The sequence below is a fragment of the Pongo abelii genome, chromosome 21 (genome assembly GCF_028885655.2).
Source record: "Pongo abelii isolate AG06213 chromosome 21, NHGRI_mPonAbe1-v2.0_pri, whole genome shotgun sequence".
In the NCBI taxonomy this organism is placed as follows: Eukaryota; Metazoa; Chordata; class Mammalia; order Primates; family Hominidae; genus Pongo; species Pongo abelii.
Window position 1 is genome coordinate 55,720,364 of NC_072006.2, and position 12,772 is coordinate 55,733,135.

The 12,772-nt window shown below is 48.6% G+C and overlaps 1 protein-coding gene across 3 annotated transcripts in view; it reads right to left on the reverse strand.

Moving 5' to 3' along the window:
* NFATC2 (nuclear factor of activated T cells 2) overlaps positions 1-12,772 on the reverse strand; it is a 177,122-nt gene that overhangs the window by 6,132 nt on the left and 158,218 nt on the right. Inside the window, exon 10 of one of the 3 annotated variants that reach the window (XM_002830425.6) lies at positions 5,539-5,626. The exons of the other annotated variants lie outside the window; for them this stretch is intronic. Within the exon in view, the coding sequence (XP_002830471.2) occupies positions 5,583-5,626 (44 nt within the window). The 3' untranslated portion in view covers positions 5,539-5,582. The remainder of the gene's footprint in view (positions 1-5,538; positions 5,627-12,772) is intronic. 3 annotated transcript variants of the gene reach the window in all.

The window sequence follows — 12,772 nt, forward strand, 5'->3', positions numbered from 1 at the left end:
AGCACAGTGCCTGGTGTTCAATAGCTGGTGGTTATGATGGTTAGTAAAATCCCCACGCTTCATGTTGGACTCTGAATTCCGTGCTTTGCAACCATTGACTTTGTTTTGTGCCAGAACGTCAGGCGTGCCACAAGCACGTACATGAGAGGTCAGGTTCTAGAGCCAGCCAGGGTTAGAATTCCACCTCTGCCACTTGCTTGGTGAACCTTGCCTTGGTGACATAACCACTCTGTGCCTCAGTTTCCTCATCTGTAAATTGCATCTAAAAATATTACCTCCCAGGTTGCTGAGGTGCTTGGATGAGATAATGCAAGTAAAGATCACAGTGCCCAGTGTTCAGCCAGTATTGGTTTGTAGACCAGTATATATGTATTAGAAATATATACATTATGTATAACTTTTCCAACATGTGGAAATGGATTCATTAATAGGAATGTAGAGGACGAATTCATATATTTAGCTAACCAGCACTAGTTGGGCATCTACTGTGTACTGAGTAACAGCTGACTCCCAGGGGCCCTAAACCAGAAGCTGAATAAGGACTGTCAGCCCAGACCCTCAGTGCTCCCTGCAGGGGTGATGAGCTGACCGTGCTGTGTAGGACTTATGCAGCGAAAGCCAAATGCCCGGGGCAGGTGGGGTCGGGGCAGCTTCATGTGAAGCTTTTCAAAGCCCAGATTCCAAAGGGCTTCCTGTTTTCTCAACCTAGGAAGTGAGAGGAGTGGATCCTTAATGAAAACTTTCCACAGCCTCAGCTTTCTAAAATTAGCTGGAAGGCAGAGACGCTGGCACCAAGGCCCTCTCGAAGGGCTGTTTCCCTTCTCAGAACACAGGGCTGGGGCAGGGGATAGGAAGTAGGGAAACCTTTCAAACAGGCAGAAGCATGTTTCCCTCTCCTTGGATGGAAACGGTCCTGCTTTCTGGGAGTTACTTTCAGATAGAAGTGAAGAGTTGCATCTGGAAAATTCAGTGACCCTATGCACTTAGACCTTCTTGCTACTGGGGGTGCTGAAGTGGCCCTGAGTTCAACTCCTGCCCAAACCTCTCTGGGTAGGAACCTCCTCTTTCTGAAATCTCGGCACTTGTTCCCCTGACTGCCAACAAGGAGAAAGTTCTAGAACAGAAATGCCTGCTAGGTGGTGGTGACAGAGTAGAGCCACATTGGGCTTTAAGTTCTGAGAGGGGGGTCTCTGCTCAACCACTTCATGCAGGGTCCACAGGGAGGTCCCACATTTGCAGACTCGAGTTCCAGGGTACCGGGGAACCCCAGTACCCTTTCACCATGCCATTTCTCCTGGTCTCTGTCTATCCCCCACTCAGCACTGTTCCTCCTCGTCTCACCTTCCTCCCGCTGCTCCTCTGAGTAGCATCATGCTTTCCCTATGTCTATCCCCCACTCAGCACTGTTCCTCCTCGTCTCACCTTCCTCCCGCTGCTCCTGTGAGTAGCATCATGCTTTCCCTATGTCTAGCCCCCACTCAGCACTGTTCCTCCTCGTCTCACCTTCCTCACGCTGCTCCTCTGAGTAGCATCATGCTTTCCCTAGTCTAACGCTTTTCCTTCTCGCTCATGTCACCTAAGGCTCAAACAGTCTCCCTGGCAAAGCTCCACTTGGTGGCCACCCCCAGCCCAGTTGCACTCCTGTCTCCTCACTATCCCCTGCTGTGCTGATGCTCTCCTTCCCCTCATATCCCTTAGACGATGCCTTGATGCATGGGAAGTACTCAATAACATTTATTTATGAACAGAACACAGAAGCTTAGAAAGGGATTGGGAAACTTCAGGTCACAGCAAAGATTGTCCTCCCCAAGTCAGCCTCTGAGGTTTGGGTGCTGAACCACTCTCCTGTATTATTGCCATCAACATTTTATTCCTCCAATAATCTACCCTAGGCCAGCAACTGTACCTCTCCTCCTACCTGTTCCCAAATGGGGCCATGTGCAGTGCTCTGCCCCTTCCTGGAAGCTGCCCCACATTCCTGCCATGGTGCCCTCACTCCCTCCAAAAGCAAGTACTGAATTTTCAAGTAGCCCCACTCATGCATGGCACCATGCACACAGCAGGTGCTTAATGCCTGCATTAGTCCACCCCAAGGACCCTGCACCATCAGTCTAGGTCCCTTGGTTTAAGGAAGCTGATTTTCCTTTTTTATTCGATTGACAAATGGGTTGCTGATCTGTTACTTGTTTGGAGTCTTTCTCTCTATGAAAGAATACCAGCCATTCACATTTCCTGAGAGCTGTGTGCCAGGCCCTATACAGTGCCAGGGACTATTATTTAATTCTCACACTGCTCCTAGTAACATCATCATCCCCATTTTATAGATGGGGAAATAGAGACAGGCAGACCAATACTCTCCCTAGCAGGTGACGGGGGATTGGGATTTGAACTCAGGGCCCATTTGATTAACTTGTACAGTATTGATCCTCTTTCTTTTGGGGATCCCAGAATCCTCTGTGTCATTTGCGTGAAGTCAGGGGACGGCTATAGCAGACTCTGCTTAGCCAGCAAAGAGAGGCCGTGTGACGAAGGCAAGTGCTCTGCTGGAGAAAGTGTCCCTTTCTCAGAACAGAATTGAGGCCAGCAGTTGTGAGTCTGCCATGGTGCTCTTGGCCTGTGATCATCCTTAGAGGTGCCCTAAAAGACTGATGGAGAATGATCTCAGGGTGACTACTAAGCCTGAAACTGGAAAGGAAAAAGTGAACCGATCTTAAGTATACAAAAATTACGCACAAAACATGGTGTAACATTTTCAGTATACATGACAAAGTCATTTATATATAAAGAGGTGTTTCAACTCAGTAAGAAGGATATGGCTACAGACACAAAAAGATGGTATATCAGAGGTCAACAAACTTCTCCTGGAAAGGGCCAGATAATATTTTCAGCTTTGTGGGCTCCTTCTCACTTACTAAGCACTGCCAGTGTAGCATAAAAGCTGCCGTAGACAGTAAGCAAATGGGCACAGATGTGTTCCAATAAAACTTCATTTGCCAAAACAGGCTTGGGGCCAGGATTGACCCGAGAGCTGTAGTTTAGCATATATATACTAGGAGCTGACAATGTCAAAGAAGAAAAAGCAGGGTGTTCTTTTTGCCTACTTTTTGAGGGTGGCAATCTGGGGAAGCCAGTGCCTCTTACTGGATTTCTAAAAGCTAAAACTGACTTCTGTTAGTATCCCATTCTGTCCTAGGAATTTTCTGTTTTGCTAAAAGGCCCAGACACCTGCATGTACTTTCTCCTCCTTCCTTTATCAGAGCTCAGAGGTTCCCAGACTTCAGTTTGCAGCAGGATGGCTACTCAGGATTACATGGGGAAAACAACACACATGTATTAATACTTCAGGTGCAATTTAAAGGACTTTCAAGGGTGAATTTTACTCTAGGCCCTTTCCCTTTGACTGCTGACTTTGGAACTGAATCCCCTGAGAAAGCAGCAACAGGAAGGAGCGGATAGGCTGGGTCCTGCTTCTCGCTCAAACCTCAAGCATGTTTTCTAAAATCTGGTGAGACTGCGTGAGTGCCCACGAGAGCCTGGGCCCAGCCACAAAAGCCATGGCCAGAAAGACACTCCTCAAGCTTGGATGGGAATCGAGAGGGCTGCTTTCTCCAGGCCAAATCAAAGAATCTGAGAGCCAAGAGGGGGCCCAAGGCACCACCCCCTAGTCACTACTGACTGTTTCCTCTGCCTTGCAGTGCCTTGCTGAATTCACTCCCACGACCCCTGCATGCTTGGGTCAGGATGCATGAACCTGAAAGCACATGAAGTCCTCTCTGGGACCGTCTGCCTTTGGTCCTAACTGTTATCAGGGGAAGCGACTCTGAAGGCCAAGAGGTAAGTTTCCTAAGCAACCGGGCCTGCTGGTCTTGAGCCCTCCCCTCTGATTCTTTTTTTTTTTTTTTTTTTTTTGAGTCTCCATCACCCAGCCTGGGAGTGCAGTGGCGCCATCTCGGCTCATCTCTGCCTCCAGTTTCAAGCGATTCTCCTGCATAGCATAGCTGGGATTACAGGAACCTGCCACCATGCCCGGCTAATTTTTGTATTTTTAGTAGTGACGGGGTTTCACCATGTTGGCCAGGCTGGTCTCGAACTCCTGACCTCGCCTCGGCCTCCCAAAATGCTGGGATTACAGGCATGAGCCACCATGCCCAGCCCTTCCCCTCTGACTTCTAACTGAAAAGCCCTGTTACTTGAAACGGAGCTCTCCCAGACCTCTGCTTTGCGCTTACTAAGAAACTTCCCAGTGTTCATCTTCTCCAGGGAAACCTGGCCATACTTGAGTGAGGCTCAGTGAAAAGAACATAAAACCCTCAATAGGACTGTAGCCCAAAGCTGTGGGTGGGGTCTGAAGAGTGATGCAGCAGCAGTAAATCCCCTCCCAGGCCATGCTGGTCAGAGTCAGCCACAGGCCTGAGCCACTGGCTTGCCAAAGTCCCTGAGCCCAAGACACACATTAAAAAGGCACCGCCCTTTGACAAGTTCCCTGAGGGGCTTACAACCTCAGCACTGATATTTTACTTGCATTTTTATCCTGATTCCTCGGATGCAAAGTCCTGAGGAGGGAGAGTGGCAGATGGCTGGAGAATGTGCTCTCCTCCCCACAGGGCTTCCTTCTGCCATAGGGAAGTAGGGGTTCATCTCAGCAGGCCCCATCCTCTGGCAATCATGCTTCTGAAGCGTCAGCTCCCCTGGGTGTGCTAATAGAAGCTCTAAGATGGGCTGGGCACTGTGTGTGCTGGTTTATTCCAATTAGAATATGGAGAAGATTAAATAACAGCAACAGCATCTAAGAAGCTGAGGCACAGAGAGGTAATGCAACCTTCCTCAATGTCTCATCTGGACTTCACACCCCAGGGCCTCCTGAAACCTGCACGATAAGGTCTTCTTAGCAGCCAGGCTCTTCTGTGGAGGCCCGGCGAGGTGGATCTGCTGGGTGAGGGGCTTAGCCGAGCACCCTGGGAAACTCAGTTCAAGGGGCTGATTTCAAATCCAGAAACCAAGTAGCAGAATCATGCGACTTCAAAAGCCACAACAAGGAAGCCCCCCCGGGAGGAGCTGAAACCTTGAGTGGAGGGAATCAGGATTGGAAATGACCTAAGCACAGGGCGGGGCTTCCTCAGTGGCTTCTTAGGTAGGTTTTCTGACCTCCCTGCTCACTCTGCTGTTCCCCAGTGCCGAACACCCGCCACGGATGGAGAGCCTCATTTAACTGGACACCCACAACAAAGTGTGCAAAACCAAAAAGGAGCAGGCTCCAAAGACGTTGCTGCATTTTTCCATGCAGGCCAGCCCTGGAATCGGGGCGCATGCAAGTTAACGGGGCCTCATCCCCCCCTTCTCCCGCCCAACCCTGAGATTCTCAGGGAGGTCCCCAGGAGTGTCCACTTCAGGAGTGGAGGGGTCTAGCCCTTAAGAGCAGGAGAATGAGAAGAGAGGGCCTTCAGCCTGTCAAGTTTTCTTATACTTAAAAAAAAAAAAATTCAAGTTAAGGAAACACACAGCTGGAAAACAAAAGGAGAAGCAGAAGATATCGATTACCTTTAACTTTGATTTCTCGGATCAAAGATCACAGTCATTCTGTTTCATAATATGTTTTGTATCCAGCTAAGGTGTGTGTCTATCAGCTCTGAAAAAGATTTGCAAAATCATTTTTGAGAAGAAAAAAAAAATCACCTTTGTTCTCTCTTATGCTTCCAACATCATCCAAGCCCAGGAGAGAGCTTAACCCTTTGGCTCTAGTTTAAGCCAAAATTCTGTAACATCTTAGCATTTGTGCCAGAATTAACCCAACACTAGGGTAATAATCATGGAGATGAGGGACTCTGTGCAAAGTGCATTACATTATGTGGGGTGCGGGATCAGGGGAGCGTGTTCAGGGTGGACAAAAGGGCTGCTGTGGGTATGTGATGGGGTTTACAAATCATGGCCAACTACAAAGAGAAAATTAAGCTGGTTTCTGCTGCAGTCAAAGGAAAATCAGAATTTCATTAAAGATCTGCTCAACTGTTATCTTCCTTCAGGCATCTACAGATACTAAACTGGGCCCCAGTTTCCTTCTTACTAGTGATATCACCTCAGTGGTCAGGGAAATTCATAAAACTGCACATTTTCTTCCTGTTTTTTGTCAACAATGGAAAAAAAAGCTCCTGCCCTATCAGAACAACGAAGGCACTTGAAGAGAATGAGACCTGGGGAGTCTATTGTAAATAAACTCCTCTCTACATCTGTACAATGCCTGTGGCTTTCAAAACACCTGTCTTCCCAATCCCCTTTGGCCGAATTGGAATACCCAAGTCCATTCCAAATGCCTGATTTAGAAATGTTTTCTGAGTCCAATTTCTTACAGGGAATAATGCAGCGTTATTAGAAATGTCAAGTAAACTAGGATGCTTTTTCAAATAGAGGCATAAGCTCCCTGAAATCTCATCTTCAAGGGAGACAGAATGCTCAGTAAATGAGATCCTTTCAGCGCTTATGCAGTTAGAGGCCTGGATTTCCAAATGTTGGGCTCCAACAGGAATTGGCTAGTTGGGGTTGGCCACTGCTGCCCTGGGGCAAAAGAAGCACTTCATCTCTCCTCCTTTTCTGACCATGCATCTCAGGCCATCTCCCAAAGCAAACATTTCCAGGTGGATGTGGCCCTAAGGCAGCTCCCACACTAAACTGCCCAGTCTCCACTTGAAACTGACTCCTTCCAAGTCCAAGAGCAGACGGTACTGTCAGATAATTCCCTCAGGGCCTTAAAATACCACCTCTATCCTGACGACAGCCACATTAATGTTTTTAACCCAGACCATCACTCCTGAACTTCAGATTGCAATATCTACCTGCCCACAGGTCATCTCAAACTTCACACGGCCAAAACCAATCTCTGGATCCTCACCCCTGCTCCCTGTCTCCTCCCCGTGTCTCACCTGTTCCCATGATGGGAAACACACATTCTCTCCTTCCAGTTGTTCAGGCCAACCTGTGTGTTCCCTGACTCCTTGTTCACAGCCCACATCCCACCCACCCATACATGCTTCTGGATTTACCCAAGATAGTCAGAAACCAACAACCTCCGCTGCTACCCCCGGCCCTACAGCAGGGTGATCCTGTTGGAACTTATGTTAGAGCACGCCACTCCCTGTTTTGCTCAGTTGACAGCTCTAAAGTTCTGTAATGACCAACACGTTTTCACTTTATCCATATCTACTCATTTAAGGAGCACTTAAGTGGATCTCAGGTGTCAGGCACAGGTCTGAAGTCACACCCTTGGAGGAGTTTGTTGGAATCTAGTTGGAACCCCAGGGCCCAGGCTCTTCAGACCAGCCAGCCAGAACACGAGTTCTCTCTCCAAACCTTCAAACACCAAACCGCATGGTGCCCAGTGTTCATATGGGGAGTGGGGGGCACAATGGCACGATCTCAGGGGACTCGAGAAACCAAGCCCTGTTCTGTCAGCTTCTCAGAGAGATAGAAAGCATCACATGATGGCTCCGTCTGCAGCATTTGGAGGTGCAGCTTCCTGTTTAGTCATAGAGTTTCACTCTTTGTCAGCTTCTTTGTGGAAGACAGAGGCAGGGCCTGTCTTCATTCAACTGAGGCCTGAAATCAACTCGGGACCAGACCACCGCCAAACACCCTCCCCCGCAGGTAGCTACTCGCTCTGCCTTCCTTCATCCTCACAGACATCTCCCGGGGTGGTGGTGAGAGTTCCATTTCTCAGGTCAAGTTAGTAAGGCAGAGAAAGATGGGGCGACTTGTCCAGGAACAGCCTCCTAGCATTGGGTAGAGACCAGATGCGGCCCCAGCTCTACGGGTACTAGTCCTGGGCTAGGGTTTCCCCAATTTGAAAGATCCTCTGGCTGCCCTGGGGCCTCTGTTAAAATGTAGACTCACATCAGAAGCTCTTGGAACATAAGCACTTCAACAGTGCCTCTGCCTCAGTCTCCCTGAGCCTCAGTTTCCTCAGCCACGAGATGGGGATGAGAACACTTCCTTGGCAAAGTCACTGAGGATTAAATGAGATGCTATAGGCCAGGCACGGTGGCTCACGCCTGTAATCCCAGAACTTTGGGAGGCCGAAGTGGGCGGATCACTTGAGGTCAGGAGTTTAAGACCAGCCTGGCCAATATGGTGAAACCCCGTCTCTACTAAAAATACAAAAATTAGCTGGGTGTGACGGCAGGTGCCTGTAACCTCAGCTACCTGGGAGGCGGAGGTTGCAGTGAGCTGAGATGGTGCCACTGCACCCCAACCTAGGCAACGGAGCGAGACTGTCTCAAAAAAATAAAAATAAATGAGATGCTATAGCTGGCTCATTGGCATGTGTTTATTAAGCCCACAATATGGTCCCCTAAAGAAGATGGAAGAGAAAGAGACAAAGACCAGTCTAAAAGAGGCCACTCCAATAACCAAGGATACCATTCTGTTGCCCTACATGTTTAAATGGGAGGTAAGTCCATTGATCCGTGTGAATGTGCTGGTCAGTTGTCAGTAATATGGAGATGGGGCGTCAAGAGAAAAGGCAGTATTTCGACTTACTACATGGTCCCTAAGTATCATCTACAAATCCTCCCAAAGAAACAGGGGTACCTCAAAAACCACAATTACTTTTGTGCCAACCTAATACAAGGTTACAGCCTAAGACCTGTACAGTGGCCTTGCATTTTTACCCCCCAGGCACAAACTGGTGAGTCATCCCACTGGTCCTATGGACTAGATGATAATTTAGGATGTAAATTAGAAGTGGTTCACTGATGAGCTTAATCAATGCTGATAATTTTCATAAAAACACAAGAGGTCAACAAATAGCCATTACAGACAAAAGTACAGACCCAAGAATCTGTCTCCTTGACAAATATACAACTAGCTTCCCAGACTTCTGAGCTCACAGGCATGCACACTAGAATGGGATGGAATTTAAGGGAAACCCTGCGTGCATCTCCGTGGTGGAGCCAATGGGAAACAGGCACTGGTCTAAGGGACGTCCAGTTTTGTGTTTCTACAATGCAAGTCAGCTGTTTTCTCCTAGCCAGTGTAGAACATGCTACCATCATCTCCATTGTCTGCTTTTTTGGCAAGTCAGCTGTCCCCCCTCAGCCAGTGTAGAACATGCTACCATCATCTCCATTGTCTGCTTTTTTGCAATGATTGCACATCAACTTACAATCTACGGAGAAACAATTGGTGACTTTCTCAACTAAGCTGCCCGACAAGGAAGGACTAACCAACTGTGTAAACTCAGACCTGAACTGCCCATTTCTATTCTCCAATTCAGCAGAATTTCTTCTGATTTCACGCAACTAAGCTGCACCTCTCCTATCAAGCAACCACACGGCTTCTAAAGTAGCAACCACAGGCAGGAAAGCATTCTAAACAAACCACAGTTTACTTCCTTGTCCTTCAGCCAATTCATCACCACCTCGGCCCCAACCCTCTGCTAAGAAACATCAGCCAACAGCACAAGCCCTGCAAAATAACTTGCTGCCTTTGGGAAAAAAAAAAGGCAAAAGAAAAGCACTTGTTACTATATTGAATTGAGACACAGGAAACAAACAGTAATTCAAACCCACAAATCAGCCTGTGATCACAAATGAGATAATAAAATAAATACCTGAGTTTTGGGGAAGACATGTACCATAAACCCCCTCTGGGGGTTAGAGGAATTAACCAAACATTTGTTTTAAGACATCTGAGTATATGTCTCTTTGCTTATCCAAGAGAGATGGAATTGTGAGCAGGTCAGACACTCCCAGGTGGATTAGCAGGTGGGAGCAGTAAGAAAGATTTCCACCCTAACTTGCTTTGCTCACGTCACAGAATCAAGCAAAACTTCCCCCTCTTCTGGGAGAAGGTGCAAACCCCCTGGGCCTAGCTTCATAAAGCTCTTTCTTCAAATACCAACATAGCCCCTGATTCTTCGAAAGAATTCACTGGATATTTATTGAATCTTCCAGCCCAGTCTCCATCTCACCCTCCCATAAGTTCACCTTCCAGATCATTCTGTGTTTGCCCACATATGCCAGGACCAGCTCACAGCACAGCCCCAGCATGGGATGCCCCAACATGGGACACCCCTCCCCCCAACACATCCACATTCTCCCGAAGCCCAACTCAAGCCCACGTCCTGGAAGCAGAGGCATCCCTGGCCATATCACAGTTTCTTCCACAAACCTTTGGATCTATCTTTTGTATTTTAAGTCCTGGATTTCCCATAAGAGATATCAACCATACTCCCTCCGTACTTTCCAGATTCACAGGCAAGAGAAGCCACTAGGCTGCCTGCAAAGAAATTTCTCAAGATCTGAGTAGGGACCAGGCTCTGTCTTAAATTTCTCCAAGTGAGATCCACAGGCGTGGCCCTTGCACGTACTGCTATCAACTCAAAGGCCACCTGGAGTGACCAGCAAGGACTGTATTCATGGGTGACACTGCACCAGGTGTTCCTAAAAGACAGTAGCTCCCAGGACACGCAGACAGAACCTTCACTCCTGATTCACCCCTTGATCAAACCTTTCACCTATACAGTCCCTGCTATGCACTGAGTTATGCCCCCACCACACTCGCCAAATTCCTATATTGAAACCCTAACCCCCTCTGTGATGATATTTGGAGATGGGGCCTTTGGGAGATAATTAGGGCTTGGTGAGGTCATGAAGGTGGGGCCCTCGTGATGGAATTAGTGGCCTAAGAAGAAGGGCCACCAGAGGTCAGTCTCATTGTCTCATAGGAGAACACAGTGGGAGAAAAGGTGACTGTCTGCAAGCCAGGACCTAAGCAGGTCCTCTCCAGAACCTGATCTTGACAGGATTCTCCAGAATCCTGGTCTGGATTGCTAGCCTCTAGAATTGTAAGAAGATAAATTTCTGTTGTTTAAGCCACCCAGTCTATGATATTTTGTTATGCAGCCTGAGCTGACTGATACAGTCCCCAAAGTACATTCCTCTCCAAAGTCTCGGTCTATGCTGATGAGGTAGGCATCTGGCCAGTGAAGTCATTGAGGTTCAGGTAAGCAGACATCCCTCTATTTTAGTCCAGCATCACATGGCTGGTCCATGGCAGGGGTTGAACCAGGAGCAGACCCTGATACCCCCACCACCACACCTTTGTGTCGCTTGGCTGATGCCTAGGAGGCCCTCTTTTTTCTCTGCATCTGAATCCTGCTTGTCTGCCCATGATCAGGCCCAAATTTCTGTTTCTTCCAGCCAACAGCTCCTCCCTTTCTCAGCTGTCCTGGCAAGGGGCTCACACCCTGGGGTCAGAGTCACAGGGACACACAGACGGCTGGGGTCCAAATCCCAGCTCTGCCACATCCTTTCATGGAACTTGAGGCAAATCCTAACCCTCTCTGTGCCTCCTCTGTTAAAGGTGGGCAAAAACTATTCCCAGCTTCTAAGGCTTTTAGAGAGAATCTGAGTCAATGCATGCAAAGTTCTTCAAACGTGCAAGGCACATCATAAGAAGTCTGTACCACATTACTTGTTTTGGGAATCAGAGCCAATCTTTTAAGTCCTTGAGCCTCAGTTTTTCTCATCTGTAATATGGGAATGCATACACATGGCACTATGCCAAGCTAAGAAATAACCAAAAGTAGCAGCTATTTCTATTAGCAGCAGCAGTGTGTCTCAGCCCTCACACAGAGGATGCTTGTTAACAGACTGAATTGACGACGGCCAGTCCACCCTCTTCCACCAAAGCACTTTCACCTTTGAAGCTATTTCTGCATTTTCAGAATGGGCAGGGCTGAGATCAGCCATGCTCTCAGAGATGCATTTTCACATCCTGCTGAGAGGGGCCCCTCCCAAGCCTCACTGCGCCCTAGTGTGCGCAGACTGCTTTGGGCTGGCAACCTGCAGAACAGCGTGAGTCACCGACGCTCTCTGCAAACCAGAGGCCTCCGGAAACCAGCCCAGACAGCAGACTCACAAGCACCCTGCCACCAGCCATTTTATGAGCAAGACCTTAGGGCTTACGAGAAAGATGCCACACCACGTGCCAAACTGTCCCCAGCTCTTGGGATGAGTAGACATGGTGATTCTGAGACTCTGGTTTCTAGTAAAAGGGGCTCACTGGGAGGAGAGCATGTCACTGGCAGATCAGTTTGTGGCCAGGACGGCACCAAGCCCCAAGATGGCAAGAGGAGCCACCTGCTTCGAGTTGAGCTCCTGGAAGAGAAATGCATCAGACGCCAGCCAAGCAACACCAGACAGGACATGCCCCTCAAATTAGCTTCCAGGGGCTGTAAGGCATCCTCCTTGTCCTCCCCCAACCCACCCTCCACCACTAGACTTCAATGATGCCTTTCAAACCCCAGATCCACATGCAACGCGAGGCCAACAGAGCAGTACCAGAGGCTGCTCTTCAGTACTGGAGACACCACTCAGGAAGACGTGAGGCAGGCAATCACATTCACCTCGAGTTCCTAAGGAACTGCGGGTGTACAGGCGCCATGACCTCACACGTGTCATCTCACTGTGCCTCACCAGCAGGTCTGTTTGCATGTGCCATGTTCGTAGAAGCTTGGCATCAGCTAGGTCACAGCCTCGCAGGCACTGCCTTTCAGCTGTGCATGGCTCCTGTGGCCCTGGTTTTTCGGGAGGGAGTAGCATGAATCAGATCACAGAACCCCGTATCTTGAAACCTGTGACATTTTAACACCAACCCCTCACTGGTTGGTAATACCCTCATTAAGGCACAGACCTCATCTCTCTCATCTACTGCTATATCCCCAGCACTTAGGACAGAGCCTGGCACATAGTAGGTGCTCAGTAAAAATCTCGAGGAGGAA